The sequence below is a fragment of the Myotis daubentonii genome, chromosome 16 (assembly GCF_963259705.1).
Source record: "Myotis daubentonii chromosome 16, mMyoDau2.1, whole genome shotgun sequence".
Taxonomy (NCBI): Eukaryota; Metazoa; Chordata; class Mammalia; order Chiroptera; family Vespertilionidae; genus Myotis; species Myotis daubentonii.
The window spans coordinates 6,585,597-6,609,130 of record NC_081855.1 but is presented as its reverse complement, the minus strand read 5'-3'; the positions used below and the strand labels follow the sequence as shown (position 1 = coordinate 6,609,130).

At 47.5% G+C, this 23,534-nt stretch overlaps 1 protein-coding gene and 3 pseudogenes across 1 annotated transcript; all 4 read left to right on the top strand.

Annotated features, from left to right (window-relative positions):
- The first annotated feature begins 4,934 nt into the window (after nucleotides 1-4,934).
- On the top strand, nucleotides 4,935-5,277 carry LOC132219353 (cyclin-dependent kinase 2-associated protein 1-like; annotated as a pseudogene).
- Nucleotides 5,278-9,078: 3,801 nt separating this feature from the next.
- LOC132219352 (pre-mRNA cleavage complex 2 protein Pcf11-like) lies at nucleotides 9,079-13,238 on the top strand. The gene is made up of 2 exons (XM_059671713.1): nucleotides 9,079-12,424; nucleotides 12,636-13,238. The coding sequence occupies exons 1-2, from the start codon at nucleotides 9,085-9,087 to the stop codon at nucleotides 12,671-12,673; spliced, it is 3,378 nt and encodes a 1,125-aa protein (XP_059527696.1). The 5' UTR covers nucleotides 9,079-9,084; the 3' UTR covers nucleotides 12,674-13,238.
- Nucleotides 13,239-14,957: 1,719 nt separating this feature from the next.
- On the top strand, nucleotides 14,958-15,585 carry LOC132218530 (mitochondrial coenzyme A diphosphatase NUDT8-like; annotated as a pseudogene).
- A 5,259-nt stretch (nucleotides 15,586-20,844) lies between these two features.
- Nucleotides 20,845-21,187, top strand: LOC132219351 (cyclin-dependent kinase 2-associated protein 1-like; annotated as a pseudogene).
- The last annotated feature ends 2,347 nt before the right edge of the window (nucleotides 21,188-23,534 follow it).

Genomic DNA, 23,534 nt, shown 5'->3' with positions numbered 1-23,534 from the left:
TTCCAGTTGCACCTCTTCTGGTGCTGTTTCAGGGTTTTGTGACAAAGGACAGGCCACCAGTTGAAGTGACTGGTCAATTTTTTCAACATCAGAAAACCAATGACAGAATTCTGCATTCAGGTCATCCAGTGATTTGCTGTATTTCTTCACGTTTTGGATGGTCTCCTTCTGTGTGGCTAGTGTGGCAAAATGAGTGAAGACTTTGTCTGAAATTTGTCTGGAAAAGAAAATCAGCTTCGATTGAAAGGCTTTCACATTAGTGTATATGCCATGTACATACTGATCTTTTCCCTGTAGCTTCACATTTAGCTCATTCAAATGTGAAAATATATCTATAGCAAATGCAAAGTCACACAGCCAATTCTTGTCACTCAGCTCAGTAAATTCGTCAGACTTGCCCTTTAATTTCAAAAATGCACCAATCTCTTCTTTGAGCTCCCACACTCGTTGGAAAACTTTGCCCAAACTCAACCAGTGGACACGATAGTGGTAAAATAAGTCGTGGTGATCCGCATCAATTTCCTCCAGAAACTTAGTAAACTGATGGTGCTGAAGTCCCTTTGCTCGAATGAAATTAACAAGCTTTACGACTGGATTAACAACATGATTAAGTTGTGATATAGACTTGCACAATGATTCCTGGTGAATAATACAGTGAAGAAAAATAACATCTTGGTTAGGGTTCTCCTCTTTCACTTTATCCTGAATTCTTTTTAGCAGTCCAACATTTTTTCCAGTTAAATTTGGAGATCCATCTGTCGTGACATTAGCAAGTTTACTCCATGGTATCTTCCTTTTCTCGATGACAGTAGACACCGGTCATACAAGTCCTCTCCCCGTGCTTTTCCTTTCAGTGGCTCCATGGCTGAAAACTCCTCCGTAATTTCAAAATTGTCACTAATCCCTCGGATAAAAATTAAGAGCTGAGCAGTGTCCTTTACGTCATTACTTTCATCCAATGCTAGTGAATAAAACTTAAAGAACTCTGCCTTACTATTTAACTTGCTGGCCAAGTCTTCATCAGTCAGTTCCACTCGACGAGTCACTGTCCTGCGCGATAAGCTGAGTTTTTCAAACTTGCCTTTGCTCTCTGGACACAAGAGACCTGCTGTCTCTATCATACATTCTTTCAAAAACTCGCCTTCAGAGAGAGCTTTGCTAGCTTTTGCTAATTTGAATGATAGCATAAAACTTGCTTTGGTAGTTGTCTCTTGAATTGCAGTTTGTCTGTGAAAGACATTTTGCTGAGCCTGTAATTTAGCCATCAACCTCTGTGCAGTAGCCTCCCGTTCTTGAGGTCACTGCTTGCTAGCATAGTTGCCATGCTTTGTGGCAAAGTGACGGCTGAGATTGTACTCTTTGAAGACTGCAAGTGTTTCCTGGCATATCAGACATACCGGCATTGATTGGACTTCTGTGAAAAAATATTTTGTTGTCCACTCCCTCTTAAACACTCGGCATTCACTGTCCACTTTCCTTTTCTTTGGTCCATTCATGTTTAATATTGGGCTAAAACCAACAGTACCGTTTTCTTATTAAATTCTTTACTAAAATAAGACAGTAAAGTATAAAAACAAGTGATTAAATTTGCTCTACTATAAGATTTTTGGTCTAAAAATATATATATATAACAAAATCATCTGAAAAAGTTCATACATGGGACAGAGGCACACCCTGACCATAGAGAACAACCCCTTTCCTCCATAGAAAACCTGTGTATCTTTCACACAGGCCCTTTGTTTATGATAACACACATAGCTGCACATTGCTGTGTCTTCCAGACACACTTGTATGGGAGGTGCTAGGGCAGTGCAAAACATGGGTAACCAGTAGTTACCACTAGCACTTCCGTTACTGACAAAAAACAGCCGCAGTGCACATAGTGTGAAAGAGCCCATTATAATGTCAGATTGCATCCACTGGACTCTATAAAAACAACCAGGTGCCACTTTTAAATGCCCATTGCAACAGTTTTTCTTATTAAAAGCTGGAAATGGCAGGATATTTATATATATACCCCTACTGTGACAGCCTGGCAGAGCATTACAAAGGAGAAAACCCAGCATCTGGTGATGTCCATAAGTACAAGACTTCAGGCTGTCATTACCAGGAAAGGGTTTCATCCAAGTATTAGATATGAACATTTGATTTTCAGTTTTTCATTTGTCCAATTGCTTCTGAAACCCTGAAATTAAGCGATTTTGTAATAAAATCTTTAGTTCATCACATTTCTATACAATCTTTTTGTTCAACCCACTGAATTAGGGTTTGTTCACACTAGCCATGCTGCCATGGCAGTGTGGTGCAGTACTGCAATGCAGCGCAGTTAGGGTTAATGCAGGGTACATAGGTTTCCATCGTGTTTGCGTTGATGCTAATGTGCAGTGGTGCATGTTAACACAAATGCCCTGTAGCAAGCATTTTTACAGCTGAAAGTCTTTGTTGTTTTATTAACAAGTCATTGTGATGTACAGAATGTGGGAACAGGAAAAAAATTGTGTTTGAGTAGAGCTCTTAATCTTACCTCAGAAAGGCTCTGATACTGTGCTCTCCAGGGGCGTGTCTCCCTACATCACCACGATAACGTGTCTACGCATTCCCAGGGTGATGTCCGGAGACGCGTCCGCGGGAATTACAAGGAGCCACTGGAAGATTGAGAGGTTGTTCCTTCTACTGAATGGGCGGATCTAAATCTGCCCACTCAGAAGAAGGAGCTGCAGCTGTGTTTCCCGACGTTGCCATGTTAACACTGCTGCTGGTGAAGGAGTGGAGGGGAGAGCAAGAGAACCCTACGCTCTTTCGGATCCATGGGCCGGATAGAACAGCCGGATGGGCCAGATCCGGCCCGCGGGCCGTAGTTTGCCCACGGCTGGGCTAGGTTGTGTTGTTCTAACAGAGCCCTAAATCTCCGTGGTTTGCAGCAGCAAAGGTTAATTTCATAGTCATAGTTAATTTCAGATGGATTTAACAAGAGCTCCTGCTTTTCAGATTGTTATTCTCTCTCTTTTTTTTTTTTCTCTTATAAGGATGGAAGTTAGGACTTCACAATGAAAACCAGAAGTCAAATACTTATTTGACAGTGGCCTGTGGTGGACATGACTTCCATTTTCCCTTTTCTAACATCTGCCAATTTCCACATCCAGCTGTTTCTGGGGGTTGTTATTCAGGGCCCCAGAGTGAAGGTATCAGCATATCTAACTGTCTAGACCACAGTGATGATGGTTGTATGTGGACATGTGACTTCAGTGAGTTTAATAAGATTATTTTTACTAGTGACCAGAAGAAAATTCTGGATGTTTTCAATTAAATTAGAGCAGCCTGTGAGTGAGAGAAAGAGATAGAGCTGTTTGCCTGTGAGAGTTGTGAACCAGTGGACTGAAAGGTGTTGGGTTTGACTCCAGTCAAGCTAACTGCCTCAGTTGCAGGCTAGATCCTTGGCCTTGGTCTGGGCCAGGGAAACTTTCCCTTGGGTGAGGATTGACAAAGAAAAAATTTAGTGATAAGTATGGCACTGCCACTTGCATTAAAACCTCAGGCACGTTAGCTGAGTTCTTTACGTCTTGTTCTTTTCACGGGAAAAATGATCTCACTCATTCATGGATAATAAAGACCATTATAAACTTATGAACAATAATGGATACAGAGGCAGAGCTGCCTCAATCTGATTGTCAAAGTGCAGGGGGAAGGCCAGGGAGGGTTGGGGGGCAGGAGGGAGGGGGGTAAGAGATCCACCGAAGGACTTGTATGGATGCATATAAGCATAACCAATGGACATAAGACACTGGGGTGTAGGAGAGGCCAGGGGATTGTCAAGGGCGGGGGCAAAAAAAAGGACACATATGTAGTACCCTTTGTAATACTTTAAGCAATAAAACAATAAAAATAATGTTATGAAAAAATGAGTTGCAAGGATAAAATATAATAATAAAGTGCTTAACATAAAGAGTTGGCATGTGGTAGGCACTCAATATATATTTCTCATCCTATCTAATAATAGAGAAACATGGTAATTTACTGTAACTTCGCTACCCTTCCCATTGGCTAATCAGGGCAATATGCAAATTAACTGCCAGCCATGATGGCGTTTAACCGCCAACAAAGATGGTGGGTAATTTGCATATGTAGCCACAATGCTGGGAGGTGAAAGGGATCTGAAACCCAGGCGGCAGGCAAGAGGTGGGGGCAGGCAAAGGCGGCCGGTGATCGGTGATTGCATTGTGGATTGGAGGCAGAGAGAGCCCCGGCGCAGGCCAGCCGGCACCCCTGGACCCCTGGGGCTGTGGGTGCTGGCTGGCCTGCTACCCCGTGATCGCCATGGAAAAGAGACCTTCAAGGCCTGTCCAAGGCAGGTTTGCATTTAAAACTAAGTGGGGTAGTCCGGAACTGCACGGCACTGACAACCAGGGCAGTCTCTGCGTCGGTGGCACATCTGCGGCTCCAAGTGTGGAGTGTGAGGGCCATGTAAGCCAGAGACTTTGGCTGCAATGGTCAGATAATTTCAGCTCCAATGCAGGCGCAATCAGGGAAGCCATTGGGACCTTCACAAAAAAAAAAAAAAGAAGGCTGAAGAGGAAGGATACTTCCCAGAGCGGATTAAAGAACAGCTGGCAGCCTTGAAGAAACAACATGAAGAAGAGATCCCTCATCATAAAAAGGAGATTTGAGTGTCTGCAGAAAGACATTGAGCAGCACAGGCAGAACATCAAGAAACTGAAAGATCATGATACTGCGGCAGTGTCAGGGTGAGGGGACAGCCATATTTGCCAGTGCGCTTGAGCTGTCAACAACAAAAAGTGTGTGGGAGCTGGGCAGGCACACAGACAGGGACACAGACCCAGGCCCACCTCACCACCGCCTGGCCTCACTGCCACCGCTGCCGATGCCGTCTTATGGGGCCTGCGCCCCGCAGCGGGAGACAGGGGGCGGAGGGGGGGATGTCTTACAAACTGAACTTGACCATGCACATGCCCGCCACCTCCATCAAGGCCTCTGGGAGCGTTCATCCGCCTTCCACCAGCATGGCAACGTCTTCCCAGTACCGCCAGCTGCTGAGTGACTAGGACCAACATCTCTAACATGCAGGGAACAGAGAACAGCCAGGCGTCCCAGAGCAAATATGCTGAGCTGCTGGTCATCATCGAAGAACTAGGGAAGGAGATCTGACTCACGTACGCGGGCAGCAAGAGCGCGATGGAGAGACTGAAACGAGGCATCATCCACACGACATGGCTGGTTCGGGAGTGCTTGGCCAAGATGGAGCAGAACACCAGGTCCTAGCCCCTAAGTCCACGTGAAAGGCTTTCCTTCTTCTTCCAAGAAGTGACAGCTCATGCTTGCATCCCCTTCAGATGAAACTTGGTTTCAAAATGGTAACAGCTTGGTTTCTCCTCCCCGTGCCCCTCCCGTGGTTCATCAGGCTCTGAACCTCCCATCGCTGAGATGGAGAAGAGATTTTTGCAGTTATTAGATTTAAGCGTTAGTTCAGAACTACCCAGGGCATTTTGTGTGTTTTTTTAAAGCATTGATTTACAGGATGCATGTCAGTTACCTATCACAGCAAGCTGCAGTTGGCCTCCCAGATACGTGTTTCTTTTCTGGATACATTTCTGTTACTCACATGGTTCTTTATGTTTCTCTTCTGAGCTGATCCAACTCTGAGGGTTTGTTTCAGTGAGTCCTGAGGCAGCACTATAGTAGCCAGTGCCCATTCACCACACAGTCTAAATTCTTTTCAATGTAACTGTTCTGTGTTTTTTTTTTTTGCTTAAGCATTTGCATGACTATTAGTACTTTGAAGTCAATCTTTAAAATGCACAAGTTATAAATACAGAAGGAAGAGCAATTTATAGAACCTCGCCTGACAAGGACCCTTGAAATTTCCCCTAAGGATGTATGTACATTTCAGTTCCGCCTTTCCCATCAGTGGATCCAAACATGTGGAAGACAGTGACTAATACTGTTTGCATCTTTGTATGTATTTATTACTTGATGTAATAAAGCTTATTTTCATTAACAACCACAAAAAATAAATTGAAAGATCATGCTGATGCTTAAGTGCACACAGTTCCCAATAGAATGGCTACATACTGTCCACTTCTATGGAGACATAGTTCTGGTAACTAATATCTATCTATGCTGCCAACAGATTATAGTAAATTGTCATCAGTGGGGAAAAAACCACCAAAACCCAGTGGGGTGACATTGGAATTACCGAAGCGTACCCCCAACCCCTTCACCTGCCCAGACGCCTAGGGGCCCTTTACAACTGGGCTGAGCCCAGTGCCGCCCAGTGGCCTGGACACCAGACCCGACCACCTCTCTGGTTTGGCCCAAACATCTGAAGTTCGCATTAGTTGCCAACTTAAGAAATTGGAGCATTCACGTAAAATCAGGATTCCCCACTTCTCTTTCCAAAGTGGCCGATTGGGCTACCAACCAAGGGTGGTCGGTATCACTTCAACCCTAAGAGGAACCCCCAGCTTGGGGGTGTGGTGAGGAGGAAGCTATCTGTGCAGACAGTTCAGTTGTGTAAACTCTCACTGACAGTAGCACAGCCCAACAGTGTGGCCATACAACTGCGAGGCAGCACAGCCATGAGACAGTCCGGCTGTTAAACAAGGCCCCTCTCCAGCTTTCAGGGGGCTTCACCTACTCCAACCCACTGCACCCCACTCTGCCCCAGTGAGGCAGCTTCAGTGTTTCAGCTCCAGCAATCAGAACACGTCCCAGTGGAAAGGGAAAGTGTATCCATAGCCAGTGTTGCTCAATGGATAGAGCCTCTGCCTGAGGGCTGAAGGGCCCCAGAGTTCAATTCCTGGTCAGGGCACATGCCTGGGTTATGGGTTTGATCCCCAGTGTGGGGCGTGCAGGAGGCAGTCAGTCAATGATTCTCTCTCATCATTGATGTTTCTATCTCCCTCCCTCTCTGAAATCAATCTATACTAATAAAAGGGTAATGTGCTAATTAGACCAAACAGCTTCCAGGCAACTTTCTGGATGTCCTTTTGGACAAAGCCATGGTGGCGGGCCGAGGCAGAGGCGGTTGGGGCGATCAGGCTGGCAGGGGAGAGCAGTTTGGGGATCAAGCCGGCAGGGGAGAGCAGTTAGGACAATCAGGCTGGCAGGGGAGAGCAGTTAGGGGGGTCAGGCCAGCAGGGCGAACAGTTAGGGAGAACAGGTCGGCAGGCAGGTGAGCAGTTAGGAGCCAGTGGTCCCAGATTTCAAGAGGGATGTCCGGCTGCCAGTTAGGGGGATCCCAGGGATCGGGCCTAAACCAGCAGTCGGACATCCCCCAAGGGATCCCTGATTAGAGAGGGTGCAGGCTGGGCTGAGGGAACTCCCCCTTCCCCCCCGTGCATGAATTTCATGCACTGGGCCACTAGTCCTATCTAATAAAAGAGAAACATGGTAATTAGCCGTAACTTCGCTACCCTTCCCATTGGCTAATCAGGGAGATATGCAAATTAACTGCCAACCAAGATGGCGGCCGGCAGCCAGGCAGCTGATGCGAACAGGAGGCTTGCTTGCTACAGTGACAGGGGAAACCAACGTTCCCCGCCTGCCGCTGTTGGGCTCTGAGCTGCAACTCTAAGCAACTGTGTTGCAATTATAGAAGGGAAACCTGCCTCAGAAACCCGATTTCAGCCAGCCGGGCTTCAGCCAGCAGGATCGCAAGAGTGTTACAATTATAGAACCCAAACAAACCCAGATACCTGCTTTCTGCAGCCGAGGTCTCAGAGCTGGAGCCCAGCCTCAGAGCTAAAGACGGATCTCAGCTCCAGTGACAGCCATAGAAGGGAAATAAATCCCAGAATGAAAAGAAAAAAGAAAAAAAGGGAGGTTGGGAGCCTCAGTTGCCCGCCAGCCTGAAAACAGCTATCATCCCCTCACCCAGACTGGCCAGGCACCCCAGTGTTGACCCGAAACCTGCAGCAACAAGATGGCAGCTAATTTGCATACTGAAGGCAGGGGACAGCTCTCAGAGGTGGAGGAGGTTCAGGAAACAAGCATGGACACAGATCCTAAGCCATAGGCCAGCGCTCGCCACTCCCCAGCTATTGAAGTAGCAACACGATGTTAGTGTGTTTAGCATTCGCTGTGCTCCTGAGACATTTAAAGTTGTGACAGTGAACTAGTTTGCTTTGACATGTTTATGTACAGTTCATTCATATTTCTTCACACAAAGGAAAAAATATATATAAAAATTAATAAAATAAAGTAAAATAAAATAAAATAAAGGGTGTCTGTCAGCCCTCTCTGGCTTGGCTCAGTGGTTGAATGCCAGAAGCTGGTCCGTCCTTGCTGCTTGACACAGTCGCTGCAGGGAAGAAACATCTGCCCAGTGTATCTTTCAAGGGACTTGGCGTATATGTATATGCCATACTGTTCTTAATACATTGGCTCCCCTTCTTGGCGCTATGTGTTTTAACTGAGGTCACCTCTCCGAGATAGGTTGTTTCCCCAGGTAGGGATTTTCCCCTGAAGCTAGGGAGGGGATAAAACCCCTTAACTAAGCGCCAGGCGGGTAGTTAATCACTTTAACTACGACCAATCACGCTTAAGCTACATAATCTTTACTTCCTGGAATGGAGAAAAGAAACGCCCTAACCTTTGCAATAGAAATTGAGAGGATTAAAATCAACTGGTATAAATGCAGATGTAAGAAGGCAATAAAAGACAGAACGTGGCTGGAGATCCTGGCTAGAGAACCTGGCTCTGATGATCAACTGAAGGCTGCTGTCTGTGTCCTTCCTTCTTCGCCGACTCCGTCCACACCTTTGGGAACCCCTGGACCTGTTCGGGCAGGACCCAAACAGAGGGCGCCCAAACAGGATTCCCCTAGGAGCTGCAGCCACCTGCGCCGGCACCCTTTTGTTCCTGTGGAGAAAGAGGCTCCTGAGGTGGCTGAAAGTGTGTGGAGATCACTGTGCGAAGGCAGCCTTGAGTACCTGGGGTTCCCCCCGTGTCGTCCCCCAATACCCCTCCGCGGTCAGTCAGCACGTGGTGAGGCCGGAGTGGGGAGAGGAAGCGCGGTCGGCAGTGACACGGGGTGTCAAGAGCGGCTGCAGCTGCGGCCACGGCACAATGTCAGAGCCCACCCTGGCCGAGGCCGGTCCCTTGGGGGCCCGGGAGGACGCCTGTCGGGATTATCAGTCATCCCTCGAAGACCTGACCGTCAATAGCAAACCGCACATCAATATGCTGACCATTCTAGCCCAGGAGAACCTGCACTTCGCCAAGGATATCGTCTCTCTCATCGAGGCCCAAACCGCCAAGGCTCCTTCCTCAGAGAAGCTTCCCGTTATGTACCTTATGGATTCTATCGTGAAAAACGTTGGCCGAGAGTATCTCACCACCTTTACTACAAATCTAGTTGCAACATTTATTCGTGTGTTTGAAAAGGTGGATAAAAATACCAGAAAAAGTCTATTTAAATTACGTTCCACATGGAATGAGATATTCCCATTGAAGATTCTTCATGCCCTGGATGTCAGAGTCAATTCATTAGATCCTGCTTGGCCTGTTCAACCTCTACCCCCCAATCAGAATACATCTAGCATCCATGTGACTTCTACATTTCTAAATAAATCGCCTGAAGAGCCTTCAGCTGGAAAGATGTGCCACTCTGGATGTAAGCAGTCACATATGGAAGACTTTGTGCCACCTTCCAGGGAAGAAAGAAATGCTAAGAGAAGTGCTGAACAAGATGTTCGAGATCCAAAGCGAATAAAAAAGACTGAAGACGAACGACCACAAGAAAATAAAAGCTTACAACAAGGTGAGGACCATAGTAAATCTCCTCATCTAAGGCGGAGGGAAAGCTGGTCGAGCGCTAAAGGGGTTGTGTCACCTCGAGCCCCAAAGCAACAGCATCGATTAAGCGTAGATGCCAATCTTCAGGTTTTCACAGAGTTAACTCTCGCAAGCAAAAGAGAATTACTTCAAAAGACGAGTGAACATTTAGCATCTGGTGAAATTACACAGGATGAGTACCTTGTTGTTGCGCCTCAAATTCGACAGCTATTTCAGTATCAAAAAGGTGTACGAGAAGAGCAGAGGTCACCATTCAATGATCGTTTTCCACTTAAGCGACCTAGATGTGAAGATGCAGGTGAACCATTTGTAGATACCTCAGCATCACGACTCGCCGGCCTAGATACAAATCAGCGCCTTACAGTGTTAGCTGAAGACAGACCGTTATTTGATGGACCTAGTAGGCCATCAGTAACAAGAGATGGCCCGACCAAGATGATTTTTGAAGGACCTAATAAATTAAGCCCTAGGATTGATGGACCTTCTGCACCAGGTTTTCTTCGATTGGATGGGTCACCTGGACAAATGGGGGCCGGTGGTCCTTTGAGATTTGAAGGTCCTCCGGGACCAGAAGGGACACCTCTGAGGTTTGAAGGGCCAGTTGGTCAAGCAGGCAGAGGTGGTTTTCGGTTGGAAGGTTCCCCTGGTCTGAGGTTTGAGGGACCTCATGGTCAGCCTGTGGGTGGACTTAGATTTGATAATCCCGGAGGTCAGCCTATACGTGGACATAGATTTGAGGGGGGTCGTGGTCCATCAGGACCTGCAATTAGGTTTGATGGACCTCATAGTCAGCCAGAAGGTGGGATCAGATTTGAGGGCCCTTTGCTACAGCACGGAGTTGGAATGAGGTTTGAGGGCCACCATGGCCAGTCAGTCGCTGGCCTGAGGTTTGAAGGACAACATAATCAACTTGGTGGAAACCTTAGGTTTCAGGGTCCACATGGTCAACCAGGGTTTGGGATCAGGTTTGAGGGACCTTTAGTCCGACAAGGAGGTGGAATGAGGTTTGACGGTCCTGTACCAGGAGGTGGACTGAGACTTGAAGGGCCTCTGGGTCAAGGTGGTCCAAGATTGGAAGGTTGTCATGCTTTCAGGTTTGATGGGCAGCCAGGTCAGCCATCACTCTTACCAAGATTTGATGGATTACATGGCCAACTAGGTCCTAGATTTGAAAGAACTGGTCAGCCAGGCTCACAGAGATTTGATGGACCACCTGGACAGCAGGTTCAACCAAGATTTGATGGTGTTCCTCAAAGACTTGATGGTCCACAACACCAGCAAGCATCAAGGTTTGGTGTTCCCCTTGGTCTTCAAGGCACACGATTTGACAATCATCCTTCACAAAGGCTTGAATCCGTTTCGTTCCGTCAGACTGGTCCATATAGTGAGCCACCTGGCAATGCTTTTAATGCCCCATCCAAAGGACTGCAATTCCCAAGACACGAACAAATATTTGATTCACCTCAAGGACCCAATTTTAATGGACTGCGTGGCCCTGGAAACCAGAGTTTCTCAAATCCCCTTAGCAGAGCTTCTGGACACTCTTTTGATGAAAAGAATCTTCAAAGTCCTCAATGTGGAAACTTTGGCAATTTACCTGCTCAGATAACAGCGGGAAACATGCAGGTGTCTCAACAGGTTCTCACTGGTGTTGCTCAGCCAGTACCGTTTGGCCAGGGACAACAATTTTTACCAGTTCATCCAAAAAATCCTGGAGCATTTGTTCAGAATCCTTCCGGAGCCCTTCCTAAGGCATATCCTGATCATCACCTCAGTCAGGCAGATGCCAATGAATTATTTTCAAAACTGCTAAGAACAGGAATTCGCAAATTGTCCCAGCCTGATTCAGCTACAGCACAAGTAAATGAAGTTGCTGCTCAGCCTCCCACTGAAGAGAAGGAAGGTCAAAATGAAGATCGAGATGTTCCCGATCTTACCAATTTTACAATGGAAGAGTTAAAACAACGTTATGATAGTGTTATAAATCAACTGCACACTGGTATTCAGTGTTACTCTTGTGGAATGAGGTTTACAACGTCACAGGCAGATGTATATGCAGATCACTTGGACTGGCATTATCGGCAAAATAGAACTAAAAAAGACGTTAGCAGAAAAGTTACTCATAGACGTTGGTACTACAGTTCAACAGACTGGATAGAATTTGAGGAAATAGCTGATTTGGAAGAACGGGCAAAGAGCCAGTTTCTTGAAAAGGCGCATGAAGAAGTTGTGCTCAAAACTCAGCAAGCTGCTAAGGAAAAGCAGTCCCAAAGTGTACCGGCAGGGCCAGCTGGAGCAGTGGAGAGTTGTGAAATCTGTCAAGACCAATTTGAACAATACTGGGATGACGAAGAGGAGGAGTGGCATTTAAAGAATGCCATCAGAGTGGATGGAAAGATTTGTCATCCATCATGTTATGAAGATGATCAAAATACATCTTCATTTGACTGTACACCATCTCCCAGCAAGAAACCAGTTGAAAACCCTCTGAATATTATGTTGAACATGGTCAGAAATGAATTTCAGGAACCCTGTGAGAGTACCAATGTTAAGGAAGAACAAATTGATACCCCACCAGCTTGTACAGAGGACAGCATAGCAACATCTCAGAGCTGCTCCCGAGACATGGGCTTTACTCGTAGGAGGGTGGTGTGGGCACCTAGTGGGAGGCCATCAGCAAGTGCCTGGCCTGTCTGTGGCTCTCAACATCAGTTCCCTTCCTCTCCAGGCAAAGATGGGAACTGCCCAGTCACGTTACCTGAGCAAGCCCCTCCCCTTCTTAGGTTCCGGAGGGTACAGGTGACCCCTGCGCCAGGTCCATTAAATTAAAACGGAAGATGATATAGTTGAGTCAGTTTAAATAAAATGAGAAAAGTATGTTTTTCTTTTTTAAAAAAGCTGCTGTTTGGATCTAGGTGAAGATTTTTTTTTTTATGTATATATAGAACTATCTGTATAAATTGCCTAACTGAGGCAGGGCCTTCAGCTATCATTTGGTTTATAAATACATTTTAGTATTTGCATAGCCTACTGCCTGCACAGTTTCCGGTGCTTGTTGTGTGAAAGTTATACAGATGTGTGCAAATTTAACAAAACAAAATTGTTATGTGTAAAAATGTACGATTTTCACTTGTGAAACTGTAAATTGTAAATAAAAAAATATTTTTGCTACCCATGGAGTGTAATATTTATGGACACCATCAAATAAAGACAGTGTTTCTGTACTTTTTATTGGGTGAAAATGGAATTAAACAGCAACCTCAAGAAAAATTTTTTTTCTGGTAGTTCTGATGATTAAAGCAAAGTCTAAGTTTTATCCTTCATAGGGGGGTTGTGAGAGAGCGCGGCAGGCCTTTTCTCAAATAGGAAAGCCAGATTTGAAAAATTTTTAGAAACAATAGGACAATTATGCATATATATATATACATATACATATACACACACACACTAGAGGCCAGGTGCACAAAAGTTTGTGCACTCGGGGGCGAGGGGGGTCCCGCAGTCCGGCCTGTACCCGCTTGCAGAGTCTGGGACCCCTCAGGGGATGACCACCTGCTGGCTTAGGCCCGCTCCCCAGGGGATTGGGCCTAAGATGGCAATCAGACATCCCTCTGGCAGGCCGGCAGCCCTCGGGGGATGCCCACTTGCCAGCAGGGTGTAGACCTAAGCTGCAGTCGGACATCCTTAGTGCTGCTGAGGAGGCAGGAGAGGCTCCCACCACCACTGCTGTACTGTAGCCATCAGCCTGGCTTGTGGCTGAACAGAGCTACTCCCATGTGAGAGCGCCCTGACCACCAGAGGGCAGCTCCTGCATCGAGCGTCTGCCCCCTGGTGGTCAGTGTGTGTCATAGTGACCAGTCATTCCCAGTCCTGCTGTTAGGGTCAGTTTGCATATTCCCCTTTTACTATATAGGATAGAGGCCTGGTGCACGCGTGGGGGCTGGCTGGTTTGCCCTGAAGATTGTCCCGGATCAGGGTGAGGGTCCTGCTTGGGTGCCTGGCCAGCCTGGATGAGGGGATGATGGCTGTTTGCAGCTGGTCACACCCCCGTCAGGGTGGGGGTCCCCACTGGGGTGCCTGGCTAGTCTGGGTGAGGGGCTGAGGGCTGTTTTCAGGCTGGTGGGCAACTGAAGCTCCCAGCCTCTCTTTTTTTTCTTTTTATTCTGGGATTTATTTTCCTTCGATAGGGGTAACTGGAGCTGAGAGCCTGCTCCAGCTCTTTGCTCCAGCTCCGAGGCCTTTGCCGGCTGAAAGCAGGTACCTGGATTTGTTCAGATTCTATAATTGAAACTCTGTTGCCATCACTGGCCGCTCTAAGCTCTGAGGCCTCGCTGGTTGAAAGCAGGTTTCTGGGGTTTGTTTAGGTTCTATAATTGCAACATTGTTTCATCCGGAGCTCAGAGCTGAGGTGCGGCAGGCAGGGAATGTTGGCTTCCTCCATCACTGGAGCAAGCAAGCGTCATGTTCACTTCAGCTGCCTGGCTGCCGGCTGCCATCTTGGCTGGCAGTTAATTTGCGTATCTCACTGATTAGCCAATGGGAAGGGTAGCGAAGTTATGGTTAATTACCATGTTTCTCTATTATTATACAGGATATATATATATATATATATATATATATATATATATGTATATATACAGATATATATATATATCCAGCTATAGAGAACCACCCAGATGTCCTTTTTGAAAAGTATCAAATGAAGCAACATTTATTTTTTAACTTGGAAATTGATGCCATCAAATAATTAATGAATTTATTTAAGTACTAAAGGTGACTTTTTTTAATGACATTTTTTAAGTTTGTCACAATTTAATGCAGTGAACATATTTCTATTTTAAGTTACAGGGGAGTCTGTAAGAATGTTCATTTGAAAAATCGTTAACCTTTTTCATTTGTTGGTTTTGACTGAATTAGATGGATACCATGAGATGTTAATATTCATCCATGTAATAAATAGAATGATGAAGAAAAAAAGAAGAGTGGGAGAGACATGTCCTTCATACCCTGCAGGTTTCAGGGTAGTAAAATTAAGGGAAGGTTGTTCTAAGTGGAGGGAAAATCTGCGAAGGCCCAGAGGCCTGAATGGGGGACCTGAGTCGGTCAGTCTGGCTGGAGTGAGCCCCACGCAGGACTGGGGTCAGATGGACCTGACCTTGACTGCTAATGGCCTCTGGATGGCAAGGGTGGGGTCTCCCTCTCAGCCTCCCTTCTCCAGCCCCAAAGGCCTGCCAAGGCCATGCCTCCCTTGACGGCCTGCCTCCTTGGCCCAGGCAAAGAGCACGGTGGTGTTGGTGGTCGCTGGAGTGGGCCCGCTGGATCTCCAGAGCCTCCAGTCCAACCCAGAGGAGGTGAGTTGGAGCAAGGATGCCGGGAATGGGATGTCCCAATGGGGGAAAGCTGCCATGGTCAGTCCTCTGTCCATCCTCCCCTGCCTCCTGTCATAGTTGGAGGAAGTGTTTGCACTGCCACTGGTCCACCTGCTGCAGGTGCAGAACCAATGCTGCACCCACTTCTGCAAGAGTGGCCACTTCCGTTACACAATGCCTGTCTTCCTGCTTGGGCCACACCGCATCTGGGGGCTCACCGCTATCATTACCGAGTTCACCCTGCAGGTCTTGGTACCTGGTGCCTACCAGTCCAGCCTGGATGTCCCTGGGGCTGAAGACTGGTCCCAGGCAGCCCCTGCCCTCACCCTGCTGGACCAGCGCGACCTCAGGACTGAATAAAGAGCCTTTACCAACTCTTGGGCAACTGCATCTTCGGCGCTAGGGCCCTGACCTCGAGCAGACCCCATGGGAAAGCTGGTCTCCTGGCTGGGGAACCCCCGTCTAAGCACTCAGTCACTCACAGCAGTGGGCACTTACCCTGCACCAGGTACTTGGCATCATTTCACCCTCACCTCAGCCCTGTGAGTGGGGCTAGCACTGTCCCTGGCTGGTGATCTGGGCTCAGAGAGGACAGACAGCTTGACTGAGCTGGGATTTGAACCGGGCCCTCTCTGAGTGGAGCCCAGACCCTTAGCCACTGTAGGTTCCTTCCTCTGTGCCTGGCTGACCATGTGCTGGGCCTCAGGAATCTGGAGAGGAGTCCTGCATGAGACTAATGAGCGTGACTGGGGGTGGCATCGCAACCTCCGGATCCACCCTGCTGTGCATGACAGGGGGCGGCGACAGGGGGCGGCACACCAACTCCCCAATCGGCCCTGCTCTGAGCCCGACCAAGGGCTGCACCTAAGGATTGGGCCTGCCCTCTGCCACCCGGGAGCGGAGCGGGCCTAAGCCAGCAGGTCGTTATCTCCCGAGGAGTCCCAGACTGTGAGAGGGCACAAGTGGGACTGAGGGACAAAACCCCCTCCCGTCAGTGCACAAATTTTTGTGCACCAGGCCTCTAGTCACATATAAATACTAGTGGACTGATACAGGGTTCTGTGAAAGAATTCAGTGGGGGAGGATTCAATCAGCAAATATATGAGAAGCTCTTCCAGGTACAGACACGTCTCTAGGCACTGACCATAATCCAGTGCACAGGGCAAGCCCCAAGCCTGCACTACAGAGCTCCCTTCTAGTCGGGAGCGATTCAGTCACATTAGGGTGCACAGGCTCAGAGTGTCGACAGAACAGCCGATGTGACGTCCTCCTGGCCTCCTCTACCTATGGCTGCACCTTCCTGTATTGTGAAGAGGACAGTGAATCTCTGTTCCAGTAGAAAACGTGATTTGGCTTCGGATCAGAGTCATGAGGGGAGTGTGGGACCTGAATTCAAGGTGCTGGAAGAACCCTGGATCCTACTCATGGTGGGATTTCTGCTGGAGGGCAGAGGTCTGAGGGTTTCTCCTAGGAAAAAAGGCAGGAGTCAGAGAGCTGTTCATGTGCACATGGGTGGTGTGGGTGATTGGGGAGGTCAGTGGACAGAGTGAGCCCCTCAGAAAATTCACACCCCTCTGCTTCTAATCCTAGCCGAATCTACACCCTTATCCAGGGACCTTGTTCACTATTCTGGTAGAACCTTCTCAGTGGTAGCTTGGTGGTAGCTCTCTCCCCATGGGAGTTAACTGTCAGTTAGAGAAGAAGAACTCCACAGGGCAGCTAGTGAAGTAGGCAGCACATAGGTGCAGGAGCCAAAGTTTGATGTGTTAGGAGGTGTCTGGACACCAGAGGATTTTCTTTGTTCACTCATTGGTCAGCTATACCTGGAGCACCTACTGTGTGTCAGTGAGTGACAGGAACTTAATAGACACCAGCCCTCCCTGTCCTCATGGAGTTGACATTCAGGTGGGAGGGTAGTGGGAGGGTACAGGGACACTGAGAGAGCATGTCAGGTTGCCCTGAAGAAGAGGACAGGCGATTCCCTCATTGATCCAGAGCTGTAAGTAAGGAGGGCTTTCTGCCAGCCCCTCCTGGGTGACCAGGCACATCTCTGCCAGGACTGCCAGGTTGAAGGTGAGCAAGGAGTAGGTCTGCCTTCTGGATGGGCAGGAGCAGCAGCAGGCACAGGACCCTAAGGCTGTCTGGGTGGTGCTCTGGGAGGGCCATGTGGAAAGAAAAACCAGGCCTCAGACGCAGCTGTCAGTCTATCTCTCTCCCCAGGGTCATCTCCTGCATCTTGGGCATATGGCTGGACCAGTACACTGAGGATTTTTATCGGCCGCCAGAATTTCCCAGCCTAATCATGCTTTTGGCCTCCATAGAGCTCCTGTTCCAGTCCCAGACCTGCCAACCCAGGCCCAGTATCTCCACTCAGAGCTGGAGCACCTGAGCCCACTGAGGCGGAGACACAGCAGGAGGAGGTGTGGTGTGTGTGATGGGGAGGGCATGTGGCTGCGCCACTCAGAGAAGAGCTCCCAGAGCCTGGCTTAGGCAGGAGCACAGAGCTGCTCAGGTCAGTGCCCCATGGCCTGCAGTCTGGAGGATGTCCTGGGGTGGGGGCTTGAACTGGGACTTCAGTGATGGAGATGGGAGGTTCCCTTCCTTGGAAGGCACACGAAAGGCGGTCATGGTGGTAACATAGTTCCTTCCTGGATCTACAGAAGCAGCTCCAGAGCAAGATGAAGAAACACCTAAAGAGAAAATGCCAACTCTGGTGCCCTCTCCTGAGCCAGAGCAGGCTCCAGGTACAGCTGTCACCGAACTTCCAGATGTGGACCCACCTGCAGCTTCTGAGACACTAGCCTCAGCATCTGGGAGGCCTGTGGTCCCAGATCCTGGGGGGCAGCCTGTGTCAGCTGCCTCGGCAGAGAGGACTCCCCTGACCTCCCAGTAATAGCAATTTAAGAAATGTTTGTGTTTCTCTTGCACATACTTAGAAGGTTAGGGTATTTTTCTTACACTATTGAGTAAAATAAAATGCTTTTTTAAATAAAATTTAATACTATTATCTGAAAAATAACTTTACATTATATAAATTTTAACTCTATGATCCTTCAAAGTGTAAATTCCAACATGGAGAATATTCACAATTTTTCGCAACTGTTCCATCACATCACAAACACTCTCCAGTTCCACAACATTTTCAGAACCCACATCTGAGGTATGTGTCGTGACCCGGAATCAAACCTGCATCCTTTTGGTGTATGGGATGACTCTCCATCGAACAGGTGAGGCACCCTGTTCAGGGTGAGAAAGAGCAATATTTTCATTTGAATTTTTCATTCTGGTTTAAACTGCAGTTGGGTATCTTTCACATACTTTTGGCCTATCCCTTCTTTTGGAATTTCAGTTTGAGACCTTTTGCCCTCTTGTCCATTGGATTGTTAGCAAATCTGAATTGTCATGAATATCAGGTTTTTGCCATGTAACTTTCAAATGGATTCTCTAGCTTGCCATTTGTCTCCATTTGATGTGTGTTTTGACAAATAGACACATTGCATTTTGATGTGGTCGAATCTGTCTTCTCTTCTCATGCTCTTTGATTTTGTCTCTCACTTTGAATGGAAAACATGTTTTTGATCTTATCAGGAAGACTGGCTAGGTTGTATTGTTCTAACAGAGCCTTAAATCGCCACGGTTTGCAGCAGCAAAGGTTAATTTCATAGTCATAGTTAATTTCAGATGGATTTAACAAGAGCTCCTGTTTTTCAGATTGTTATTCTCTCTCTTTTTTTTTTCTCTTATAAGGATGGAAGTTAGGACTTCACAGTGAAAACCAGAAGTCAAATACTTATTTGACAGTGGCCTGTGGTGGACATGACTTCCATTTTCCCTTTTCTAACATCTGCCAATTTCCAAATCCAGCTGTTTCTGGGGGTTGTTATTCAGGGCCCCAGAGTGAAGGTATCAGCATATCTAACTGTCTAGACCACAGTGATGATGGTTGTATGTGGACATGTGACTTCAGTGAGTTTAATAAGATTATTTTTACTAGTGACCAGAAGAAAATTCTGGATGTTTTCAATTAAATTAGAGCAGCCTATGAGTGAGAGAAAGAGATAGAGCTGTTTGCCTGTAAGAGTTGCGAACCAGTGGACTGAAAGGTGTTGGGTTTGACTCCAGTCAAGCTAACTGCCTCAGTTGCAGGCTAGATCCTTGGCCTTGGTCTGGGCCAGGGAAACTTACCCTTGGGTGAGGATTGACGAAGAAAAAATTTAGTGATAAGTATGGCACTGCCACTTGCATTAAAACCTCAGGCACGTTAGCTGAGTTCTTTACGTCTTGTCCTTTTCACGGGAAAAATGATCTCACTCATTCATGGATAATAAAGACCATTATAAACTTATGAACAATAATAGATACAGAGGCAGAGCTGTCTCAATCTGATTGTCAAAGTGCAGGGGGAAGGCCAGGGAGGGTTGGGGGGCAGGAGGGAGGGGGGTAAGAGATCCACCGAAGGACTTGTATGCATGCATATAAGCATAACCAATGGACATAAGACACTGGGGTGTAGGAGAGGCCAGGGGATTGTCAAGGGCGGGGGCAAAAAAAAGGACACATATGTAGTACCCTTTGTAATACTTTAAGCAATAAAACAATAAAAATAATGTTATGAAAAAATGAGTTGCAAGGATAAAATATAATAATAAAGTGCTTAACATAAAGAGTTGGCATGTGGTAGGCACTCAATATATATTTCTCATCCTATCTAATAATAGAGAAACATGGTAATTTACTGTAACTTCGCTACCCTTCCCATTGGCTAATCAGGGCAATATGCAAATTAACTGCCAGCCATGATGGCGTTTAACCGCCAACAAAGATGGCGGGTAATTTGCATATGTAGCCGCAATGCTGGGAGGTGAAAGGGATCTGAAACCCAGGCGGCAGGCAAGAGGTGGGGGCGGGCAAAGGCGGCCGGTGATCGGTGATTGCATTGTGGATTGGAGGCAGAGAGAGCCCTGGCGCAGGCCAGCCGGCACCCCTGGACCCCTGGGGCTGTGGGTGCTGGCTGGCCTGCTACCCCGTGATCGCCATGGAAAAAAGACCTTCAAGGCCTGTCCAAGGCAGGTTTGCATTTAAAACTAAGTGGGGTAGTCCGGAACTGCGCGGCACTGACAACCAGGGCAGTCTCCGCGTCGGTGGCACATCTGCGGCTCCAAGTGTGGGGTGTGAGGGCCATGTAAGCCAGAGACTTTGGCTGCAATGGTCAGATAATTTCAGCTCCAATGCAGGCGCAATCAGGGAAGCCATTGGGACCTTCACAAAAAAAAAAAAAAAAAAAAGAAGGCTGAAGAGGAAGGATACTTCCCAGAGCGGATTAAAGAACAGTTGGCAGCCTTGAAGAAACAACATGAAGAAGAGATCCCTCATCATAAAAAGGAGATTTGAGTGTCTGCAGAAAGACATTGAGCAGCACAAGCAGAACACCAAGAAACTGAAAGATCATGATACTGCGGCAGTGTCAGGGTGAGGGGACGGCCATATTTGCCAGTGTGCTCGAGCTGTCAACAACAAAAAGTGTGCGGGAGCTGGGCAGGCACACAGACAGGGTCACAGACCCCAGGCCCACCTCGCCACCGCCTGGCCTCACTGCCACCGCTGCCGGTGCTGTTTCATGGGGCCTGCGCCCCACTTCGGGAGGCAGGGGGCAGAGGAGGGGATGTCTTACAAACCGAACTTGACCATGCACATGCCCGCCACCTCCATCAAGGCCTCTGGGAGCATTCACCCGCCTTCCACCAGCATGGCAACGTCTTCCCAGTACCGCCAGCTGCTGAGTGACTAGGACCAACATCTCTAACACGCAGGGAACAGAGAACAGCCAGGCGTCCCAGAGTAAATATGCTGAGCTGCTGGTCATCATCGAAGAACTAGGGAAGGAGATCTGACTCACGTACGCGGGCAGCAAGAGCGCGATGGAGAGACTGAAACGAGGCATCATCCACATGACAGGGCTGGTTCGGGAGTGCTTGGCCAAGATGGAGCGGAACACCAGGTCCTAGCCCCTAAGTCCGCGTGAAAGGCTTTCCTTCTTCTTCCAAGAAGTGACAGCTCATGCTTGCATCCCCTTCAGATGAAACTTGGTTTCAAAATGGTAACAGCTTGGTTTCTCCTCCCTGTGCCCTTCCCGTGGTTCATCAGGCTCTGAACCTCCCATCGCTGAGATGGAGAAGAGATTTTTGCAGTTATTAGATGTAAGCGTTAGTTCAGAACTACCCAGGGCATTTTGTGTGTTTTTTTAAAGCATTGATTTACATGATGCACGTCAGTTACCTATCACAGCAAGCTGCAGTTGGCCTCCCAGATACGTGTTTCTTTTCTGGATACATTTCTGTTACTCACATGGTTCTTTATGTTTCTCTTCTGAGCTGATCCAACTCTGAGGGTTTGTTTCAGTGAGTCCTGAGGCAGCACTTTAGTAGCCAGATATTTAGTGATTTTAAAGCTATTTTTTATTATTAACTTCTTACCTTAGTGTATTATGGTTAGAGAATATATAGGTATCATGCATGATGGCTCATGCACATATCAATGGAGAAAATACATATATATCTTCTTTGGTATTTATTGAGACTTCCTATGTAGCATAGTATGTGGTAATGATTTATTTTGTTTAAAAGACTGGGTATTATCTGTTAGTCTGATATAATATGTCTAACAAAGCAAACAATAACTTCCATTTGTCAAATTTTCTTCTTATTTTAAAAAATCCTTTATTGCTTCTCATTTAATAGGTCCTATTTCAGGAGGCAGAGTTAAAATTAATGAATTCTATTTTGCAAGACAAGGTGCTTTCCCTTAACTTAAAATACATGCAGTTAAACGTATCCCTGTGGTTTATTACCCATATATATATTTTCCTCAGCAAGACATGCTCTTTAATATGCCCTCCTGTATTTCATTCCCCTACCCTCATCCACTACACAGTGCTGACACTAATATTTTAGATTTTTTCCACTCTTTTTCTGTAATCTTTTAGTCAAGAATAAAATTAGCATGGGGCCACATGGCTCAGTTCTGGGATTTTTGGTTCTGGCTTCACCCAGGACAGCGACCCCTCATAGAATCTCCGATCTGTATCTAAGGAGAAATGAGCTTAGCCCAAGGCCTTGTAGAGAATCAAATGAGGTTGAGGCTTTGTCATGAGGCAGAGAAAATGGCCAATGAGCTCAACCACAGCCCGTGCAGCAGACCTCTCCACTGTCCAGGCACCCAGAGAGCACTTTCCAGGGAGGACCCCACTGAGTTTCTACAATAAACCTGTGAGCTTGACCCTAAGTCAGTGATGGCAAACCTATGACACATGTGTCAGAGGTGGCATGCAAACTCATTGGTTGATTTTTCTTTGTTACATAGCATTTAAGTATATAACATAAATATCAAAAATATAACTCTTGCCAAAGCCGGTTTGGCTCAGTGGATGGAGCGTCGGCCTGTGGACTGAGGGGTCCCGGGTTCGATTCTGATCGGGGGCATGTGCCTGGGTTGCGGGCACATCCCCAGTGGGAGATGTGCAGCAGGCAGCTGATCGATGTTTCTCTCTCATCAATGTTTCTGAATCTATATCCTTCTCCCTTCCTCTCTGTGGGAAATCAATAAAATATATTTAAAAAATTTTAAAAAATATAACTCTTTGTTTTACTATGGTTGCAAATATCCAAAAATTTCTATATGTGGCATGGCACCAGAGTTAAGTTAGGGTTTTTCAAAATGCTGACATGCAGAGCTCAAAAGTTTCGCCATTACTGCCCTAGGTTCACCCTGTGGTTAGAGGCACAAGCACTCAGAGACATGAAGTGCCCTGAAGACTCCCAGCAAGCAGGGTGCCGCGTGACCACTGTGCTGTGCAGGGACAGGGTGCTCACCTGGTAAATAGGTGGACCCACACCTGTTGGGTGGAACAAATGTTCTGTCATAACACAGAGAGATGAGGGCGAAAGCATAGTCCCTGCTCAGGAAGGCGGGCAGCTGGTATTGCACCAGTTTGTCTAGCCGGTGTGCCTGGGGGTCTGCACCACACACCTATTTTTTTAGGAAAGCACGAGTGGATGGTGTGGGGCCACTTGGCGGGTTGGCAGCTGGGGCCCAGGGCTGGGCTGACTGGCCTCCATGTTCTGCTCAGGATGCCCGCAATGGGAGGCCAGTCCTTGGCATCTGACCACCAGCTCTGAGTCCTGTGGAGGCAGAGTCCTGGCTTCCAGGAAGGGCAGGTGGAGAAGGGAGAACCCTTCTCGCTGGGAGTGTTAGTGGCCCTGAGGCCAAAACTCACCTTCCATGATTCTCCAGCTCAGCACTGCCCGCCTGACCCCCAGAGAGCTCTGGTTAATCAGCAGAGCAGTTGGGGCTCCC